At 49.4% G+C, this 21,434-nt stretch overlaps 2 protein-coding genes across 3 annotated transcripts; both read right to left on the reverse strand.

Moving 5' to 3' along the window:
• Positions 1-124: 124 nt before the first annotated feature.
• LOC120298472 (zinc finger protein 665-like) lies at positions 125-7,304 on the reverse strand. The gene is made up of 2 exons (XM_039322250.1): positions 6,273-7,304; positions 125-2,377 (listed from the first exon to the last, which is right to left on the reverse strand). Exon 2 carries the CDS (start codon positions 1,845-1,847, stop codon positions 792-794), a length of 1,056 nt encoding a protein of 351 aa, XP_039178184.1. The 5' UTR covers positions 1,848-2,377; positions 6,273-7,304; the 3' UTR covers positions 125-791.
• A 4,527-nt stretch (positions 7,305-11,831) lies between these two features.
• LOC120298484 (zinc finger protein 420-like) lies at positions 11,832-18,283 on the reverse strand. 2 transcript variants are annotated; one of them, XM_039322277.1, is made up of 2 exons: positions 18,002-18,283; positions 11,832-13,847 (listed from the first exon to the last, which is right to left on the reverse strand). In XM_039322277.1, exon 2 carries the CDS (start codon positions 13,413-13,415, stop codon positions 12,279-12,281), a length of 1,137 nt encoding a protein of 378 aa, XP_039178211.1. In that variant the 5' UTR covers positions 13,416-13,847; positions 18,002-18,283; the 3' UTR covers positions 11,832-12,278. The 2 variants fall into 2 exon arrangements, with proteins under 2 accessions (XP_039178211.1, XP_039178210.1); XM_039322276.1 differs by having other exon boundaries at positions 11,832-13,850.
• Between the last annotated feature and the right edge of the window lie 3,151 nt (positions 18,284-21,434).

The raw sequence follows: 21,434 nt of genomic DNA on the forward strand, positions 1-21,434 counted from the left end.
CCACTGGTTAATTGTTCTAACTGTCAGAAAGTTTCTCCTTAGTTCTAGGTTGCTTCTCTCCTTGATTAGTTTCCACCCGTTGCTTCTGGTCCTGCCTTCAGGAGCCTTTGAAAATAGCTTGACTCCCTCTTCTTTGTGGCAGCCCGAGATATTGGAACACGGCTATCATGTCCCCCCTCGTCCTTCTCTTCATTTATGCTGCATCTTTCCTATATGGATTAGAACAGGGGTGTCAAACTCCCGGCTCGCGGCTGGATACATCATAGCAAATCTGCGCCCACCCCATTGCCGGCAATGGTAAAAGTCACAACACGTCACGAAATGTTGTGAGTTTGACACACTTTGATTAAAGTATGATTTTTAAGGGATGATTGACAAAAAAAATGCTCTCTCATGATCTAAGAGTTTCTAATTCCCCCCCCCCCTTTAGGAACTGTTAAATGACTTCTATGGGTTGAACAACTATGAAAAACTGTTCCACCATCAGGGCCTGTTAGGCCTTTCTCCATGTGAGTTTTCTGATATCTCCCTCTTAAGAAAACATTTCTACACTTTAGGAGTCTTTATGGCTTCATTCTTTTATGGACCTTTTGATGACGTCCAAGGTGTTGTTTCCGGGAAAAGCATTTCCCACACTCCACACATTTGTACGGCTTCTCCCTTGTGTGGATTCTCTCGTGAACCCGAAGCAGTGGTGCTGTGAGGAAACCTTTCGCACACTCCCCACATTTATAGGGCTTCTCTCCTGTGTGCGCCTTCTGGTGTCTCCGGAGTTCAGCAGACACCACAAATCACTTGTCACATTCTGGGCATTGATAGGCCCTGTCTCCAGTGTGACGTCTCTCATGTCGAATTAGGTGTGTTCTTTGGGAGAAACATTTTCCACATTGTGAGCACATTTCATTTTTATTTTTTTCTACATGCTTGTAAGGCTTCTTTTCTGTGTGAATCGTCTCGTGTTGTCTAAGATATTGTTGGCAAGAAAAAGACTTCCCACACTCCGGACATTTATATGGTTTCTCTCCACTGTGCATTGTCTGATGAATCAAAAGGCTATGTCTCCTAGAAAAACATTTATCGCACTCTGAGCATTTATGGGGCTTCTCTCCTAAATGGACTTGCCAGTGACTTCTAAGATAAGATGAATAAATAAATGCTCTCCCACAGTCTATACATTTGAATTTTTTTTCCCCTCTGTGAATTTTCTCATGATATCTGAGGTTTGATATTGAACCAAAAAATTTTCCACACTCGATGCACTGGTAGGGTTTCTCCCCAGTGTGGATGATCTGATGTCGAAAAAGATGTCCCTTTTGAGAAAAACATTTCTCACAATCGTTACATTTATAGAGTTTTTCTCTCATGTGCGTCTTTTGGTGTCTCAAAAGTGCAGAAGAACGCCCAAATCGTTTCTCACATTCTGGGCATTCATGGGGTCTTTCTCCAGTGTGGATTATCTGGTGTTGCTGCAGGAGTGATTTGCTGGAAAAACATTTCCCACATTCCCGACATTCATAAGGCTTCTCCCCAGTGTGGACCTTCTGATGTCGCTGCAGGGCTGATTTGCTGGAAAAACATTTCCCACACTCCAGACATTGATAAGGTCTCTCCCCAGTGTGGACTTTCTGATGTTGCTGCAGGGCTGATTTGCTGGAAAGACATTTCCCACATTCTTGGCACGTTCTGCTTTCCTCCTTTGTCTGTTTTTTATTATGCTTGCAAAGTGATGAACTCCGAGTGAAACATTTTCCACACTCGAAGCATTTATAAGGTTTTATTTCCATTTGAATTTTCTCGTGGATTTGGAGACCCTTTTTCAAAGAAAAGATTTCCTCCACTCCAGACATTGATCAGGTTTTTGTCCAGTGTGGATTTGTTGATGTTTAAGCATCTCTGAGATTTGAGGAAAGCAAAGCCCACATTGCACACAATTGCAGGGTTTCTCTTCAGTTGGGCTGTTCTGAGGCCTGGAAAAACACTGAGGCCTTCCTGAGGTCTCTTTCCCTGGTGGATACGCTAAGGAGCTCTGATGTCCCAGTCTTTAGCAAAATGGTTCCCACACTCTCCACATTTGTAGGGCTTCAGTCCGGGGTGGCTGCGGAGATGCTTGGCAAAGCTTCACAACCATGAAACGACTTCGCACACTTCAAACACAAATGGGATCCATTCCCTATGTCCAGCTTCCGGTTAATCAAAAGGAGGGATTTGTGAGCAAAGGTTATCTCGCACTCAGAGCACTTGAAGAGTCTCTCCTGGTTCCTCTGAGGGGACCTCCTATTATTTCAGCATAATTTCCGGCGCCTTCTCAGTTGCAGGGCTTTCCAAACGCAGAAAATCTCAGAACTGGAATTTTGTCCACTTTTCCCGGTGTCCCCTGCTGAATGAAGGAAAAAGAAGAAAAGAAGAGAGAAAGATTCATAATGGCTGACAGAATAACAATAGCACTTAAGAGATATATACGTCTTCACAGTGCTTTACGGCCCTCTCTGAGCGGTATACAGAATCAGCATATTGCCCTCCAACAATCTGGGTCCCCATTTTACTGACGTCGGAAGGATGGAAGACTGAGTCAACCTTGAGCCGGTGAGAATCAAACTGCTGGCAGTCAGCAGAATTAGCCTGCAATACTGCATTCTATGAAGCACTAGGCGTGAACTTAAATGGACTCCAGAAGATGGTAGAGGACAGGAAGACCTGGAGGAACATTGTTCATTGGGTTGTGATGGGTAGTAGATGACTTCACAATTAACAACTGTATTCTAACCACTGTGCTATTTTCAGTGCCCATCGTAACTATGACAAACTGGACTCAACAAGTAGTCCTTAATGATAGTACATCTACTCCAGTGGTTTTCAACCTATGGGTCATGACCCCATTTGGGGTCGAACGACCATTTCACGGGGGCCGCCAACAATGCAATCCGCCATTTTTTTCGTCAGCCGGCGCAGGGGCCGCCGCCGCGCATGCATGCAGCGCAGGGGCGGTGCAGGAGGGCACCGCGCATGCACGCCGTGCAGGGGGCGGTGCAGGAGGCACCGCCGCGCATGGGCGCCGCATGGGGGCGTCGCAGCGCATGGGTTCTGTGCAGGGGGCGCCGCCGCGCATGCGCGCCGGCTGCTTATGACCGGGGTCGCCGTATAAAAAGGTTGAGAACCACTGATCTACATAGAGCAGCGGTTCTCAACCTGTGGGTCGCGACCCTTTTGGGGGTCGCACGAGCCTTTCATAGGGGTCGCGTAAGACCATCGGAAAACACATATTTCCAATGATCTTAGGTAGGGCTTGTCAACCGCCTTCTCTCCCTCCCCCTCTCTGCTCCATCTCACTTGTTTCTGGAAAATATGCTGCTTGGCGGCAGTCTGCATGAACTTTACCAAATGCGCCCTGCAGGGGGCGCATGAAGAGCGCAGGCACAGAGCAAGGCCCCGCCCTCCCCAGGGACTCATTGTGCAGCAACCGGATTGGCTTCTTCTCATGCACGCAGGTCAGCGAAAGGGGGGCCGCCCCAGCACCCAACTTCTGCGCCCGTCAGCTGGCGACCCCCGAACCTGCGCTTGTCAGCTGTGTGGGCTGGTGACGGCCACCGGTCTCCTTTGCCACCCTGCCCATCCTCGACTCCTCCTCCGCCCGTTCATGTTGAGCCCGCCGGGGCTTGACAGGGAGAGAGGGAGGGAAGGAGGAAGGGACTCCTCCTCCTCCTCTCCTAAGCTTCAAAGCACGATCGGCTTCCCAAGGGCGCCACAATCCTCATGAAAGCGGGGGGGGGAAGCAAAGGGGGCGAGAAAGCTCGTGGCGGGCTTGAAGGAGCATCTGTCAGCGTTGGTGACGAGAAATTCCCCACAAACCCAGGGAAGGGGTGGAGAAAAGGAGCCCCCTTTGGGAGGAAACTGCCACCTTCTTCTCCATGGCTTTGTGCTCTTCTGTTTCTCGGCAGCTGGGCTGGAAAGCCTCTCCTGGCTGGAACTTCCTTTCCTTCCCTCCCTCTTGGTCTCTTCCCCTCCCTCTCCCATTGTCCCTTCCTTCCTCCCTTCCTTCCTTTCCTTCGCCTCCCTCTTTGTCCCTCCTTCCCTCCCTCTTTCCCCTTGTCCCTTCCGTCCTTCCTTCCCTCTTGTCCAGGATCAGGGCGAACCTCTACAGCTGATCCGCGCTTTTGCAGAGCAGCCAAGAAGCAAGTCGGCTATAGCAACTCTCCTTGGCTCCTGCCCAGCAAACTTGCTCAAGCTTTGCTAGAAAACATGCCGCTTGCTAATTTAGCAGAAGCGTGAATCAGCTGTAGCCCGGCGCTGATCCTGGGGCTTCTGCTAACTTAGCAAGCGGCTTTCTTTTCTGGCGAAGCTGAGCAAGTGAGCTGGGCGGAGCTCTCCTCTGTCTCTGGCAGCCTGTCCCCCTCTCCTTGTCCCTTCCTGGGCACGGAGGGGGGGAGGAAGGAAGGGACGAGGAAGGGACAATGAGAGAAGGAAGGAAGAAAGGAACAATGGAAGGAAGGGAAGGAAGGAAGGAACAAAGAGGGAAGGAAGGAAGGAACTAAGAGGGAGGGGAAGGAAAGAAGTAAGGGACAATGGGAAAGAGGAAGGGAAGGAGGAAAAGATTAAGGGAGGTGAAGAAAAGGAAGGAAAGAAGGAAGGGACAATGGGAGAGAGGGAGGGAAGGAGGAAGAGACTAAGAAGGAGGTGAAGGAAAGGAAGGAAAGAAGGAAGGGACAATGGGAAAGAGGGAGGGAAGGAGGAAGAGACTAAGGGAGGTGAAGGAAAGGAAGGAAAGAAGGAAGGAAGGGACAATGGGAGAGAGGGAGGGAAGGAGTAAGAGACTAAGAAGGAGGTGAAGGAAAGGAAGAAAAGAAGGAAGGGACAAGGGTAGAGAAGGGAGGGAAGGAAGGCAGGCACCCACCCCAGTCCCATCCCAGACACCCACAGATTCCCCCCCAAAGGCATTCTGCAACCTGAGTGATCAGCTGGCCACACCCCCTGGCCACTGATCACGTGACCCTGGGACACTGTGAACGTCATAAGTATGAATCAGTTGTCAAGCATCCGAATGTAAATCACATGACCCTGGGGATGCTGCAACAATCATAAGTGTGAAAAATGATCAAAATTCGCTTTTTCAGTGCTGTTGTAACTTCAAACAGTCACTAAGCGAATTGTTGAGGACTACCTATACTTTCCCATTTTTTCCTTTTTTTGGGGGTCAAGTTTTTAATACCCCCTCCCCCGGCCAGCTGGATTGGGGGGGGGTGTTGGGGATCACCACAGCATGAGGAACTGTATTAAAGGATCGCGGCATTAGGAAGGTTGAGAACCACTGACATAGAGGGAAGTAAACAGTGAGGTACCACAAGGTTCTGTTTTAGGCCCAATACTCTGAAAATCTTCATAAATGACTTAGATGAGGGAATAAAAGGGGAAGTCATCAAATTTGCAGATGACACTAAGCTGGCAGAAATAGCCAACACCCCAGAAGACAAGCTCAGGATCCAAAAAGATCTTGACAGACTTGAACAATGGGCCCTATCCAACAACTTGAAATTTAGTGTGGAGAAAAGCAAGGTTTTACACGTAGACAGGAAAAACCTAAAGCTGCAAATACAGATTAGGCGAAACCTGGCTCAAAAACAGTTAACTGGGAGTCCAGTGGCGAATCACTTAAACATGAACCAGCATTGTGCAAAAGCTTCCAAAAAAGCTAATAAAATCCTTGGCTGTAAACAAGAGTCGTAAAATCAAAATCACAAGAAGGATGAGTACAGCTTTATAAAGAGCAAGTAAATTAGTAAGACCACAGCTGGAATACTGCATCCAGGTTTGGTCACCACATTACAAAACAGATATTGAGACCCTGCAAAAAGGGCAAAGGAGAGGAACTAAAATGATTAGAGGCCTGGAGACAAAAACATGTGAAGGACAGTTAAAAGAATTCTTTATGGCCAGTCTAGAGTAAAGATGGACGGGGGGGGGGCGGTGATATGATAACAGTATTCCAATATTGGGGGGCTGCCACAAAGAAGAGGGTGTCCGCCTGTTTTTCAAAGCACTTGAAGGAAGGAAAAGGAACAACCCCCCTTAAATCAAGCTCTTCCCCCCCATTGAAGGGAGAAGGCGGGTCTTTCTTTCCATTGCCCCGTATTCCCCCCCCCCACAAATCCTTCAAAAGCAAAGCCCCCCCTTTCCCTCCGTGGGGCGAGCCCCCCCTTTTCCCCGTCCAGCCCTGCATCCACCCGGGATCCTGGCAGGCTCAGCCACCCTCCGGGGACCCGGGGGGGACTCGGGGCTACCTTCCTCCTGGCCGGCCGAGGGAGAGCAGGAGCAGCCCCACCTGCCCGGAGCGGGGCCGAGGAGCAGCCTTGCCGGACGCCCAGAAGTTGCACCGCCGCCCAAAATGCCGCCCGGGGGGAAAAGGCGGAGAAGGAAAATCCTCCGCAACGGAGCTCTGGAACGTCAGAGCTGGGGGGGGGAGGATTAGGGAGAACGAGAGGAACGTCCTAGAGAGGCGCCTCGGAGGCGTCTCCTCGCCCTTTCCGCTTCCATTTCCTGTCCCACGGCAGAGTGGGCGCTCTGGCCCCTCCTCCCTCTCCTCCTCCGATGGAGCGGCCGGAGTTTCGGGGTGCGGAAAGCGCCGCTTCCCCCTCGGAGGGCGCCGGGCGCAGGGAGAACGAGAGGAGCTTCCTAGAGCGGCGCCTCGGAGGGCGCCGGGAGAGCCGCCTCTTTGACAGCCGGGCGGAGTCTGGAGAAGCCCGGAGCCTTTTCCTCCCTCCCTCCCTCCTGCCAGGGATTGGCAAGAGGCGGCCGGGCATCCTCCCTCCCTGCTTTCCCCCGAAGTTCGAGGGGGAGGGAGTCGGAGGAGGGATCCCCTATCCGGCACCTGGCAAGGCTGAGATGGCTGTGGAGGATGGGCTGCGTAGTAGGGAGGCAGGCGAGACGGTGGTTCTGCCGAGTCCAAAGAGGCTGCGGTGATGATGGAGACCGGCCTTAATCGTGGCTTTATCATAGTTTACTCCCAGTCCTGGAAGTCAGCCCAGCCCTTTGTCCAGGGCTCGCTGGCAGGTTTCCCTGGGAGCTGCAAACAGTAACCAGAGGGAGCCACGTTACACTCCCTGATCAGGGCTTGTATGGAACCGTCATTTGCCTGCTTTAGAAAATAGGTTAGCCTTTTCCCTATTGTGCAGTTCAGACAGCATCCCATAAGCTTTGCTTTCATCATGGTTTGCTGACCGTGGTGGGTTTCTACACGTTTCCAAGCCACAAATGAGCAAGCTTTACAGAATAACAAAGTTGGAAGGGAGCTTGGAGGTCTTCTATCTAGCTCAACCCTCTGTCCATGCAAGAGATCCTATACCATTCTAGAGAAGTGACTGGCTAATCTCTTAAAAGCCTCCACGGATGGAGCGCTCAACTTTTGGAGGGAAGCCATTGCACTGATTAATTGTTCTAAATGGGAGGAAATTCTCCTTAGTTCTAAGCTGCATCTCTGATCAGTTTCCAGCCATTGCTGCTTCTTCAGCCTTCAGTTGCTTTTGGAAAATAGTTTGTCTCCCTCTTCTTTTTGAAAACATCTGAAATATTGGAAGACTGTCATCCTGTCACCCCTAGTCCTCCTCTTCCTTCGACTAGACCAGGGGTAGGCAACCTTGGCTCTTTTATGACTTGTGGACTTCAACTCCCAGAATTCCTGAACCAGCCTGGCTCAGCTTGGAAACCTCTCCCTTTCCCCTCAGCATGGCTGGCTCAGGAATTCTGGGAGTTGAAGTTCACGAGTCATAAAAGAGCCGAGGTTGCCTATCCCTGGACTAGACATAACCATTTCTTACAACCAGTTCTCTTGTTTTAGTCTCCCTTCCCCTAATCATCTTTGTTGCTCTTCTCTGCAACCTTACTAGTTTTTTTCTCTAGCGAGTACAAAATGTATAAAACCCCAAAGATGGATTTTGACCCGATTTGGAATTTTTAAACAAGTTCATGAATAAACTATTTGAAAATGCTTGGGCTGTTGCGAAGACATCCGATGGGTAGGGCCTAAATTTAATGTGATTTTGCCTTGCCTGCTTTGTGAAGAAAAAATGACATCAGGCGTTAAAGACGGATATCAACTGTTTAAGGGAGGCTACATTTGGAAACAAAATCTTGAACTGTTCTAGGTCAGCGGTGTCAAACTCAATTTCATTGAGGGCCGCATGACTATTGCGGTTGCCCTGGGGGGGAGCAGGTGGGTGTGGCCTACTGGGTGGGTGTGGACGGAGTGGGTGTGACCTATTGGGTGGGCATGGCGAGCTCTACATCATTCGTGTCAATGGTGCCTGTGGGGGCCTGGGCAGGAGTGAGACAGATCTGAGGGTCTCTGGCAGAAGGGGGTGGGACCAGGGCAAGTACCAAGGCATAGTCCACTGGAGGAGCCTCACTGCCTGCTGAAACCCCTCCGCTGGAGCCCATCAAGCTGGATATGTGAAGATGGCGAGGGCCATTTGCTGGCCACTTCCAGGCGATGGTGCATTTCTTCATTCCTCACAAAGGGTGACAGCTGCCCAGCATGCACCCAAGAGGTGGGGCCGAAGCAGCTGGGGCTGGTTCCTCGTTGTTTCCAGACGGCCTTGTGGAGCTAAGACTGAATGCATTTCAGCATTCACAAAATTTATATTGGCTCCCGGCCAGCCTGGGCCAGGGCCAAGGCAGCGGGGGCCGTTCCCTCACTGTTTCCAGGATGGCTTTGCAGGCCACATGAAACCACTTCACGAGCCGCATCCAGTCCCCGGGCCTTGTGTTTGACATGTCTGTTCTAGGTGTACCACTGGTGGTACTTTGTTACCAGGCAGGTGGTACGCATACGTCGGCATGAAAAGCAGTGTAAAAAAAAGCGTAAAAGTGTAGCGTGGGGATTAGCTGAAGCGGCGGCAACACTGTATGAAAGTCAGGTGGAGCTTCGGGGTTGCCAGGGCTCTGCTGAGCACCCTGGATTGCTGTGGGGCTCCAGCTAATTGGCCCGCAGCCTCAGGGAAAGGAGGATGGAGAGAGAGGAGAGGATATAAAAGGTGGAGGTTTTGGAGGGAAAGGGAGAGGAAGAACATGACAGGGAAAGAGAAGAGGATGGAGAGAGACGGAGGAGAGGCTTGAGTCAAACAAGAAGAGAAGGGGATAGAACACGGCAAAGATTCATCTGAGAAAAACAGGCACACATTTCCATTAAAAGTGTGGTAAGTGATAAGAGATTAGATGGTGCGGAGATGAATAAACTTAGCTTAGAAATAAAAGACAAAGAAGCTACAGAATTTTACGAGATATGGGATATGTATTATAACGTTAGAATTGAGGAATAAAAAAATATGAGAAGTAATGTAATTAAGTGCTGCAATGGTGATAAGTGTGAAAAATGGTCAGAAGTCACTTTTTTCAGTGCTATTGTAACTTTGAACAGTCACTAAGCGAACTGTTGGGGTTTTTTTGAATTTTTTTTTATTTTTCATTTTTCAATACATTTAATACTTTTAATACATTATAAAACATACCTTCAAAATAAATTCATACATATAACCTTAGGTGGGGCTAAGGTCTGTTGGGTATATGAGGGGAACAGGCTCCACGTGCGGGCCAAAGGCAAGATTTGCGATGGGGCCAAGGAGATGACCAGCAGCAACCTGTTCTCCAACCGCAAGCAAAAACAGATTGGACGGAGTAGGCACGTCCGGGGGTCTGCATCACGCGCCTCCCCCCTCCCCTACTCCACCTTGCTGCTGGAGGGCTGGTCCGGTATTTACAGTGGGGTATGGAGCCCAGAGTGTGCTGGTCGAGGGGCCGGCAGGCTGTGGCTGCTGACGGACATCGTTGGCTCCCATGCGCTGGCTGCCTGTGTGTGCGGGGGCTGATGGTGTGAGGCAGCAGCTGCCCTGGGCCCTGCCTCACCTTGCCTTGCCCTACGGCAGGGGTTCTCAACCTTGGCAACTTTAAGACTTGTGGACTTCAACTCCCAGAATTCCTCAGCCAGCAAACCCCTGCCCTACGGCAATGGCACCCCTGCACAGCCCCTGGACTTGTCTCACCCCGCAGGATGAGTCTCTTGCCTTCTGCCTCACCCACCAGAAACCTCCCCCAACCCTGCTCAGCCCCAAGCGTCCTTCCCCATGAGCAACATCCAGGTGGCCACACCCACCCAGTCTGCTGTGACCACCTCAGCCACAGCCATCCAGTGGGCCACGCCCACCCGGCATCCAGTGATAAATAACATGGTTTTGGGTTGCAGTTTGGGCATTGTTTCTAAAAGCTTCGCCATCACTGGTATAGGGTTTCCTGCCCGAGGAGGAAACTTACATATATCTTCCTGCCATTTCTTTAGTAGTGCACCCATTGTCCAGATAGATATTGTTTAAAATAGATCTGTCTCTAGGCAATATAGTCATTTTTAATTATAGAAATTCTACCCAATTGTATTACAATTGTAATTTTTTGTCCATCTTAACAAATCCTTCTTGATTTCATTCCATGCTTTGTCATAATTATTTTGACATAGAATTTGTATTCTTTGTAAGAATACCCAAATGTCTTACTTCTCTTTTAAACTGCTTTCCCCATCAATTCTTTTTGGTCTTCCATTTTCATATTTTGGTCAACTTCTTTGTCTATTCACCATTGATTTTAAAACCAGCTAACGCCTTAAAATCAGTCAGTTTTTACATTAATATCATGGTTTCTTCCAAAAGGTCTTTTAAAATTACCACAAAATAATAATCAAAGCCCTTCTTACTTCTGGGCTTCCATCCGCTGCGCTCCAGGATGCTTCTACAGGGAGTCCTTGACTTACAATAGTTCATTTAGTGACCATTCAAAATTACAACAGCACTGAAAAAAAGTTGATTTATGACCGTTTTTCAGTTATGACCTTTGCAGCCTCCCCATGGTCATGTGATCAAAACTCACATACTTGGCAACCGGCTCATACTTATGACCGTTGCTGTGTCCCAGGGTCACGTGATCCCCTTTTCCAGCCTTCCTTCTGACAAGCAAAGTCAATGGGGGAAGCCAGATTCACTTAACACCCGCGTGATTCACTCATCAACTGCAGTGATTCACTCAGCAACTGTGGGAAAAGAGGTCGTAAAATAAGTCGAGGACTGCCTGATATATTTCCTGGCTGTATTAATCCTGCACAACTCAAAAGAGACTTTTGGTGGCTTCCAAGATCTTAGCAGGAGTCCTTTTTTGATTCTGGAAAATTTCACATTAGATTTTAGATTTGCACACTCGCATTAGACTTTCATATTCACTTCTGAAAATGAAAATTATACAATTTTTAAGTTGGCAAGAAAATTTTCAAGGAGGCAATTTCAAATGGACAAACTCCAGGAGGCAAGATGTTCCAGTTGGGAAGGAAATGTTTTCTCACACTACACACGTGTTAAGTTTTTTCTCCTGTGTGGGTTTTTCAAGGGCATCTGAAGACCTGATTGTCAGATGAAATCCTTTGCCACATCCTAAGCCCTGATAAAGTTTCTCTCCAGTAAGAATTCACTGATGCTGAAAAATAGTATTTTTTCAGGCAATCCAGACATCACACTGCAAACATGTATTATGTAGTAGTAGTACAGTTGGAAGGGACCTTGGAGGTCATCTAGTCCAACCTCCTGCTCAGGCAGGAAACCCTATACCATTTCGGAAAAATGGCTGTCCAGTCCCTTCTTAAAAACTTCCAGTATTGGAGCATTCACCGCTTCTGGAGGCAGGTTGTTCCACTGGTTAATTGTTCTAACTGTCAGAAAGTTTCTCCTTAGTTCTAGGTTGCTTCTCTCCTTGATTAGTTTCCACCCGTTGCTTCTGGTCCTGCCTTCAGGAGCCTTTGAAAATAGCTTGACTCCCTCTTCTTTGTGGCAGCCCCTGAGATATTGGAACACGACTATCATGTCCCCCCTCGTCCTTCTCTTCATTTATGCTGCATCTTTCCTATATGGATTAGAACAGGGGTGTCAAACTCCCAGCTCGTGGGCTGGATACATCATAGCAAATCTGCGCCCACCCCATTGCCGGCAATGGTAAAAGTCACAACACGTCACGAAATGCTGTGAGTTTGACACACCTGGATTAAAGTATGATTTTTAAGGGATGATTGACAAAAAAAAATGCTCTCTCATGATCTAAGAGTTTCTAATTCCCCCCCCCCCTCTTTAGGAACTGTTAAATGACTTCTATGGGTTGAACAACTATGAAAAACTGTTCCACCATCAGGGCCTGTTAGGCCTTTTCCCATGTGAGTTTTCTGATATCTCCCTTTTAAGCAAAACATTTCTACACTTTAGGAGTCTTTATGGCTTCATTCTTTTATGGACCTTTTGATGACGTCCAAGGTGTTGTTTCCGGGAAAAGCATTTCCCACACTCTACACATTTGTACGGCTTCTCCCCCGTGTGGATTCTCTCGTGAACCCGAAGCAGTGCTGCTGTGAGGAAACCTTTCGCACACTCCCCACATTTATAGGGCTTCTCTCCTGTGTGTCCCCTGTGGTGTCTCCGGAGTTCAGCAGACACCACAAATCGCTTGTCGCATTCTGGGCATTGATAGGGCCTGTCTCCGGTGTGAAGTCTCTCATGTCGAATTAGTTGTGACCTTTGGGAGAAACATTTCCCACATTGTGAGCACATTTTATTTTTATTTTTTTCTACATGCTTGCAAGGCTTCTTTTCGGTGTGAATCGTCTCGTGTTTTCTAAGATATTGTTGGCAAGAAAAAGACTTCCCACACTCTGGACATTTATGTGGTTTCTCTCCACTGTGGATCCTCTGATGTAACACAAGGGTATCTCTCCTAGAAAAACATTTATCGCACTCCGAGCATTTATGGGGCTTCTCTCCTAAATGGACTTGCCAGTGACTTCTAAGATAAGATGAATAAATAAATGCTCTCCCACAGTCTAAACATTTGAATTTTTTTTCCCCTCTGTGAATATTCTCATGATGTCTCAGGTTTGCTATTGAACCAAAAAATTTTCCACACTCGATGCACTGGTAGGGTTTTTCTCTCGTGTGCGTCTTTTGGTGTCTCCAAAGTGCGGAAGAACGCACAAATCGTTTCTCACATTCTGGGCATTCATGGGGTCTTTCTCCAGTGTGGATTATCTGGTGTTGCTGCAGGACTGATTTGCTGGAAAAATATTTCCCACATTCCAGACATTCATAAGGCCTCTCCCCAGTGTGGACTGTCTGATGTCGCTGCAAGGCTGATTTTCTGGAAAAACATTTCCCACACTCCAGACATTGATAAGGTCTCTCCCCAGTGTGGACTGTCTGATGTTGCTGCAGGGCTGATTTGTTGGAAAAACATTTCCCACATTCTTGGCACGTTCTGCTTTCCTCCTTTGTGTGTGTTTTATTATGTTTGCAAAGTGATGAACTCCGAGTGAAACATTTTCCACACTCGAAGCATTTATAAGGTTTTATTTCCATTTGAATTTTCTCATGGATTTGGAGACCCTGGAAAAACACTGAGGCCTTCCTGAGGACTCTTTCCCTGGTGGATACGCTAAGGAGCTCTGAGGTCCCAGCCTTTAGCAAAATGCTTCCCACACTCTCCACATCTGTAGGGCTTCAGTCTAGGGTGGCTCCAGAGATGCTTGGCAAAGCTTCACAACCATGAAACAACTTCGCACACTTCAAACACAGCTGGGATCCATTCCCCATGTCCAGCTTCCAGTTAATCAAAAGGAGGGATTTGTGAGCAAAGGATATCTCGCCCTCAGAGCACTTGAAGAGTCTCTCCTAGTTCCTCTGAGGGGACCTCCTATTGAAGTATTTCTCTAGCCAGCCTTCTCAGTTGCAGGGCTTTCTAAACGCTGAAAATCTCAGAACTGGAATTTTGTCCACTTTTCCCGGTGTCCCCTGCTGGATGAAGGAAAAAGAAGAAAAGAAGAGAGAAAGATTCATAATGGCTGACAGAATAGCAATAGCACTTAGACATATATATCGCTTTACAGTGCTTTACGGCCCTCTCTAAGCGGTATACAGAATCAGCATGTTGCCCTCCAACAATCTGGGTCCCCATTTTACTGACGTCGGAAGGATAGAAGACTGAGTCAACCTTGAGAATCGAACTGCTGGCAGTCAGCAGAATTAGCCTGCAATACTGCATTCTATGAAGCAGCAGGCGTGAACTTAAATGGACTCCAGAAAATGGTAGAGGACAGGAAGACCTGGAGGAACATTGTTCATTGGGTCGTGATGGGTAGTACACAACTTCACAATTAACAACTGTATTCTAACCACTGCGCTATAACTTTGAACAGACACTAAGCAAACTGTTGTAAGTCGAGGACTACCTGTATTTTACCACTTTCCCTTTTTTTTGGTCATCAAGTTTTTGACACCTTGCTAAGCAACTGGTGGTACTCGAATATTGCCATATCCTAAAAGTGAAACAACCTGTGAAAAGGTTGAAATGCCCTGGTATAGGATCTCCTGCTTGAGGAATGGGTTGGACTACCAGACCTCCAAGATTCCACCCCGCTCTATTCTGATTGATAAAACCCACCAAGGGGCTGCCACATTCTTTGACACTGTGACTAAATTGGTAGAGCAGCAAAATGCTGTAGGCATAGTATACTGAGATTTCAGCAAGACATTCGACCACCTGTATCTTGGTAAGCTAGACAAATGTGGGATAGACAGCATCACCACCAGATGGATTTGTAATTAGCTGACAAACTGGACTCAACAAGTAGTCCTTAATAATTGTACATCTACATCAGCGGTTCTCAACCTGTGGGTCGCGACCCCATTTGGGGTCGAACGACCATTTCACGGGGGTCGCCAAACAACGCGATCCGCCATTTTTTTCATCAGCCGGCGCAGGGGGCAGTGCATGAGTGCTGCGCAGGGGGTGCCGCCGCGCATGCGCGCCGCCTGCTTATGACCGGGGTCGCCGTATAAAAAGGTTGAGAACCACTGATCTACATAGAGCAGCGGTTCTCAACCTGTGGGTCGCGACCCTTTTGGGGGTCGCATGAGCCTTTCATAGGGGTCGCGTAAGACCATCGGAAAACTCATATTTCCAATGGTCTTAGGTAGGGCTTGTCAACCGCCTTCTCTCCCTCCCCCTCTCTGCTCCACCTCACTTGTTTGTGGAAAATATGCTGCTTGGCGGCAGTCTGCATGAACTTTACCAAATGCGCCCTGCAGGGGGCGCATGAAGAGCGCAGGCACAGAGCAAGGCCCCGCCCTCCCCAGGGACTCATTGTGCAGCAACCGGATTGGCTTCTTCTCATGCACGCAGGTCAGCGAAAGGGGGGTCGCCCCAGCACCCAACTCCTGCGCCCGTCAGTTGGCGACCCCCGAACCTGCGCTTGTCAGCCGTGTGGTCTGGTGACGGCCGCCGGTCTCCTTTGCCACCCCGCCCGTCCTCGACTCCTCCTCCGCCCATTCATGTTGAGCCCACTGGGGCTTGACAGGGAGAGAGGGAGGGAAGGAGGAAGGGACTCCTCCTCCTCTCCTAAGCTTCAAAGCACGATCGGCTTCCCAAGGGCGCCACAATCCTCATGAAAGCGGGGGGGGGAAGCAAAGGGGGCGAGAAAGCTCGTGGCGGGCTTGAAGGAGCATCTGTCAGCGTTGGTGACGAGAAATTCCCCACAAACCCAGGGAAGGGGTGGAGAAAAGGAGCCCCCTTTGGGAGGAAACTGCCACCTTCTTCTCCATGGCTTTGTGCTCTTCTGTTTCTCGGCAGCTGGGCTGGCAAGCCTCTCCTGGCTGGAACTTCCTTTCCTTCCCTCCCTCTTGGTCTCTTCCCCTCCCTCTCCCATTGTCCCTTCCTTCCTCCCTTCCTTCCTTTCCTTCGCCTCCCTCTTTGTCCCTCCTTCCCTCCCTCTTTCCCCTTGTCCCTTCCGTCCTTCCTTCCCTCTTGTCCAGGATCAGGGCGAACCTCTACAGCTGATCCGCGCTTTTGCAGAGCAGCCAAGAAGCAAGTCGGCTATAGCAACTCTCCTTGGCTCCTGCCCAGCAAACTTGCTCAAGCTTTGCTAGAAAACATGCCGCTTGCTAATTTAGCAGAAGCGTGAATCAGCTGTAGCCCGGCGCTGATCCTGGGGCTTCTGCTAACTTAGCAAGCGGCTTTCTTTTCTGGCGAAGCTAAGCAAGTGAGCTGGGCGGAGCTCTCCTCATCTCTGGCAGCCTGTCCCCCTCTCCTTGTCCCTTCCTGGGCACGGAGGGGGGGAGGAAGGAAGGGACGAAGAGGGAGGGAAGTAAGGGACAATGAGAGAAGGAAGGAAGGAACAATGGAAGGAAGGGAAGGAAGGAAGGAACTAAGAGGGAGGGGAAGGAAAGAAGGAAGGGACAATGGGAAAGAGGAAGGGAAGGAGGAAGAGACTAAGGGAGGTGAAGAAAAGGGAGGAAAGAAGGAAGGGACAATGGGAGAGAGGGAGGGAAGGAGGAAGAGACTAAGAAGGAGGTGAAGGAAAGGAAGGAAAGAAGGAAGGGACAATGGGAAAGAGGGAGGGAAGGCAGAAGAGACTAAGGGAGGTGAAGGAAAGGAAGGAAAGAAGGAAGGAAGGGACAATGGGAGAGAGGGAGGGAAGGAGGAAGAGACTAAGAAGGAGGTGAAGGAAAGGAAGGAAAGAAGGAAGGGACAAGGGGAGAGAAGGGAGGGAAGGAAGGCAGGCACCCACCCCAGTCCCATCCCAGACACCCACAGATTCCCCCCCAAAGGCATTCTGCAACCTGAGTGATCAGCTGGCCACTCCCCCTGGCCACTGATCACGTGACCCTGGGACACTGTGAACGTCATAAGTATGAATCAGTTGTCAAGCATCCGAATGTAAATCACATGACCCTGGGGATGCTGCAACAATCATAAGTGTGAAAAATGATCAAAATTCGCTTTTTCAGTGCTGTTGTAACTTCAAACAGTCACTAAGCGAATTGTTGAGGACTACCTATACTTTCCCATTTTTTCCTTTTTTTGGGGGTCAAGTTTTTGATACCCCCTCCCCCGGCCAGCTGGATTGGGGGGGGGGGTGTTGGGGATCACCACAGCATGAGGAACTGTATTAAAGGGTCGCGGCATTAGGAAGGTTGAGAACCACTGACAAAGAGGGAAGTAAACAGTGAGGTACCACAAGGTTCTGTTTTAGGCCCAATACTCTGAAAATCTTCATAAATGACTTAGATGAGGGAATAAAAGAGGAAGTCATCAAATTTGCAGATGACACTAAGCTGGCAGAAATAGCCAACACCCCAGAAGACAAGCTCAGGATCCAAAAAGATCTTGACAGACTTGAACAATGGGCCCTATCCAACAACTTGAAATTTAGTGTGGAGAAAAGCAAGGTTTTACACGTAGACAGGAAAAACTAAAGGTGCAAATACAGATTAGGCGAAACCTGGCTCAAAAACAGTTAACTGGGAGTCCAGTGGCGAATCACTTAAACATGAACCAGCATTGTGCAAAAGCTTCCAAAAAAGCTAATAAAATCCTTGGCTGTATAAACAAGAGTGGTAAAATCAAAATCACAAGAAGGATGAGTACAGCTTTATAAAGAGCAAGTAAATTAGTAAGACCACAGCTGGAATACTGCATCCAGGTTTGGTCACCAGATTACAAAACAGATATTGAGACCCTGCAAAAAGGGCAAAGGAGAGGAACTAAAATGATTAAAGGCCTGGAGACAAAAACATGTGAAGGAATGTTGCAGGAATTGTTTATGGCCAGTCTAGAGTAAAGATGGACGGGGAGGGGGGGTGATATGATAACAGTATTCCAATATTGGGGGGCTGCCACAATATTGGCTGTCCACCTGTTTTTCAAAGCACTTGAAGGAAGGAAAAGGAACAACCCCCCTTAAACCAACCTACCCCCCAACTGAAGGGAGAAGGCGGGTCTTTCTTTCCATTGCCCCATATTCCCCCCCCCCAAATCCTTCAAAAGCAAAGCCCCCCCTTTCCCTCCGTGGGGCGAGCCCCCCCTTTTCCCCGCCCAGCCCTGCATCCACCCGGGATCCTGGCAGGCTCAGCCACCCTCCGGGGACCCGGGGGGGACTCGGGGCTACCTTCCTCCTGGCCGGCCGAGGGAGAGCAGGAGCAGCCCCACCTGCCCGGAGCGGGGCCGAGGAGCAGCCTTGCCGGACGCCCAGAAGTTGCACCGCCGCCCAAAATGCCGCCAGGGGGGAAAAAGGCGGAGAAGGAAAATCCTCCTCAACGGAGCTCTGGGACGTCAGAGCTGGGGGGGGGGAGGATTAGGGAGAACGAGAGGAACGTCCTAGAGAGGCGCCTCGGAGGCGTCTCCTCGCCCTTTCCGCTTCCATTTCCTGTACCACGGGAGAGTGGGCGCTCTGGCCCCTCCTCCCTCTCCTCCTCCGATGGAGCGGCCGGAGTTTCGTTGCGCAGAAAGCGCCGCTTCCCCCTCGGAGGGCGCCGGGCGTAGGGAGAACGAGGAGCTTCCTAGAGCGGCGCCTCGGAGGGCGCCGGGAGAGCCGCCTCTTTGACAGCCGGGCGGAGTCTGGAGAAGCCCGGAGCCTTTTCCTCCCTCCCTCCCTCCTGCGAGGGATTGGCAAGAGGCGGCCGGGCATCCTCCCTCCCTGCTTTCCCCCGAAGTTCGAGGGGGAGGGAGTCGGAGGAGGGATCCCCTATCCGGCACCTGGCAAGGCTGAGATGGCTGTGGAGGATGGGCTGCGTAGAAGGGAGGCAGGCGAGACGGTGGTTCTGTCGAGTCCAAAGAGGCTGCGGTGATGATGGAGACCGGCCTTAATCGTGGCTTAATCATAGTTTACTCCCAGTCCTGGAAGTCAGCCCAGCCCTCCGTCCAGGGCTCGCTGGCAGGTCTCCCTGGGAGCTGCAAACAGTAACCAGAGGGAGCCACGTTACACTCCCTGATCAGGGCTTGTATGGAACCGTCATTTGCCTGCTTTAGAAAATAGGTTAGCCTTTTCCCTATTGTGCAGTTCAGACAGCATCCCATAAGCTTTGCTTTCATCATGGTTTGCTGACCGTGGTGGGTTTCTACACGTTTCCAAGCCACAAATGAGCAAGCTTTACAGAATAACAAAGTTGGAAGGGAGCTTGGAGGTCTTCTATCTAGCTCAACCCTCTGTCCATGCAAGAGATCCTATACCATTCTAGAGAAGTGACTGGCTAATCTCTTAAAAGCCTCCACGGATGGAGCGCTCAACTTTTGGAGGGAAGCCATTGCGCTGATTAATTGTTCTAAATGGGAGGAAATTCTCCTTAGTTCTAAGCTGCATCTCTGATCAGTTTCCAGCCATTGCTGCTTCTTCAGCCTTCAGTTGCTTTTGGAAAATAGTTTGTCTCCCTCTTCTTTTTGAAAACATCTGAAATATTGGAAGACTGTCATCCTGTCACCCCTAGTCCTCCTCTTCCTTCGACTAGACCAGGGGTAGGCAACCTTGGCTCTTTTATGACTTGTGGACTTCAACTCCCAGAATTCCTGAACCAGCCTGGCTCAGCTTGGAAACCTCTCCCTTTCCCCTCAGCATGGCTGGCTCAGGAATTCTGGGAGTTGAAGTTCACGAGTCATAAAAGAGCCGAGGTTGCCTATCCCTGGACTAGACATAACCATTTCTTACAACCATTTCTCTTGTTTTAGTCTCCCTTCCCCTAATCATCTTTGTTGCTCTTCTCTGCAACCTTACTAGTTTTTTTCTCTAGCGAGTACAAAATGTATAAAACCCCAAAGATGGATTTTGACCCGATTTGGAATTTTTAAACAAGTTCATGAATAAACTATTTGAAAATGCTTGGGCTGTTGCGAAGACATCCGATGGGTAGGGCCTAAATTTAATGTGATTTTGCCTTGCCTGCTTTGTGAAGAAAAAATGACATCAGGCGTTAAAGACGGATATCAACTGTTTAAGGGAGGCTACATTTGGAAACAAAATCTTGAACTGTTCTAGGTCAGCGGTGTCAAACTCAATTTCATTGAGGGCCGCATGACTATTGCGGTTGCCCTGGGGGGGAGCAGGTGGGTGTGGCCTACTGGGTGGGTGTGGACGGAGTGGGTGTGACCTATTGGGTGGGCATGGCGAGCTCTACATCATTCGTGTCAATGGTGCCTGTGGGGGCCTGGGCAGGAGTGAGACAGATCTGAGGGTCTCTGGCAGAAGGGGGTGGGACCAGGGCAAGTACCAAGGCATAGTCCACTGGAGGAGCCTCACTGCCTGCTGAAACCCCTCCGCTGGAGCCCATCAAGCTGGATATGTGAAGATGGCGAGGGCCATTTGCTGGGCACTTCCAGGCGATGGTGCATTTCTTCATTCCTCACAAAGGGTGACACCTGCCCAGCATGCACCCAAGAGGTGGGGCCGAAGCAGCTGGGGCTGGTTCCTCGTTGTTTCCAGACGGCCTTGTGGAGCTAAGACTGAATGCATTTCAGCATTCACAAAATTTATATTGGCTCCCGGCCAGCCTGGGCCAGGGCCAAGGCAGCGGGGGCTGTTCCCTCACTGTTTCCAGGATGGCTTTGCAGGCCACATGAAACCACTTCACGAGCCGCATCCAGTCCCCGGGCCTTGTGTTTGACATGTCTGTTCTAGGTGTACCACTGGTGGTACTTTGTTACCAGGCAGGTGGTACGCATACGTCGGCATGAAAAGCAGTGTAAAAAAAAGCGTAAAAGTGTAGCGTGGGGATTAGCTGAAGCGGCGGCAAAACTGTATGAAAGTCAGGTGGAGCTTCGGGGTTGCCAGGGCTCTGCTGAGCACCCTGGATTGCTGTGGGGCTCCAGCTAATTGGCCCGCAGCCTCAGGGAAAGGAGGATGGAGAGAGAGGAGAGGATATAAAAGGTGGAGGTTTTGGAGGGAAAGGGAGAGGAAGAACATGACAGGGAAAGAGAAGAGGATGGAGAGAGACGGAGGAGAGGCTTGAGTCAAACAAGAAGAGAAGGGGATAGAACACGGCAAAGATTCATCTGAGAAAAACAGGCACACATTTCCATTAAAAGTGTGGTAAGTGATAAGAGATTAGATGGTGCGGAGATGAATAAACTTAGCTTAGAAATAAAAGACAAAGAAGCTACAGAATTTTACGAGATATGGGATATGTATTATAACGTTAGAATTGAGGAATAAAAAAATATGAGAAGTAATGTAATTAAGTGCTGCAATGGTGATAAGTGTGAAAAATGGTCAGAAGTCACTTTTTTCAGTGCTATTGTAACTTTGAACAGTCACTAAGTGAACTGTTGGGGTTTTTTTGAATTTTTTTTTATTTTTCATTTTTCAATACATTTAATACTTTTAATACATTATAAAACATACCTTTAAAATAAATTCATACATATAACCTTAGGTGGGGCTAAGGTCTGTTGGGTATATGAGGGGAACAGGCTCCACGTGCGGGCCAAGGGCAAGATTTGCGATGGGGCCAAGGAGATGACCAGCAGCAACCTGTTCTCCAACCGCAAGCAAAAACAGATTGGACGGAGTAGGCACGTCCGGGGGTCTGCATCACGCGCCTCCCCCCTCCCCT

This window comes from Crotalus tigris, unplaced genomic scaffold, assembly GCF_016545835.1.
Source record: "Crotalus tigris isolate CLP2741 ecotype Arizona unplaced genomic scaffold, ASM1654583v1 scf7180000023903.560294, whole genome shotgun sequence".
Taxonomy (NCBI): Eukaryota; Metazoa; Chordata; class Lepidosauria; order Squamata; family Viperidae; genus Crotalus; species Crotalus tigris.

Coding starts and splice junctions, on each gene's coding strand:
- LOC120298472 (XM_039322250.1), bottom strand. CDS start 1,847: ATGTCTGGAGTGGAGGAAATCTTTTCTTTGAAAAAGGGTCTCCAAATC.
- LOC120298484 (XM_039322277.1), bottom strand. CDS start 13,415: ATGGAAATAAAACCTTATAAATGCTTCGAGTGTGGAAAATGTTTCACT.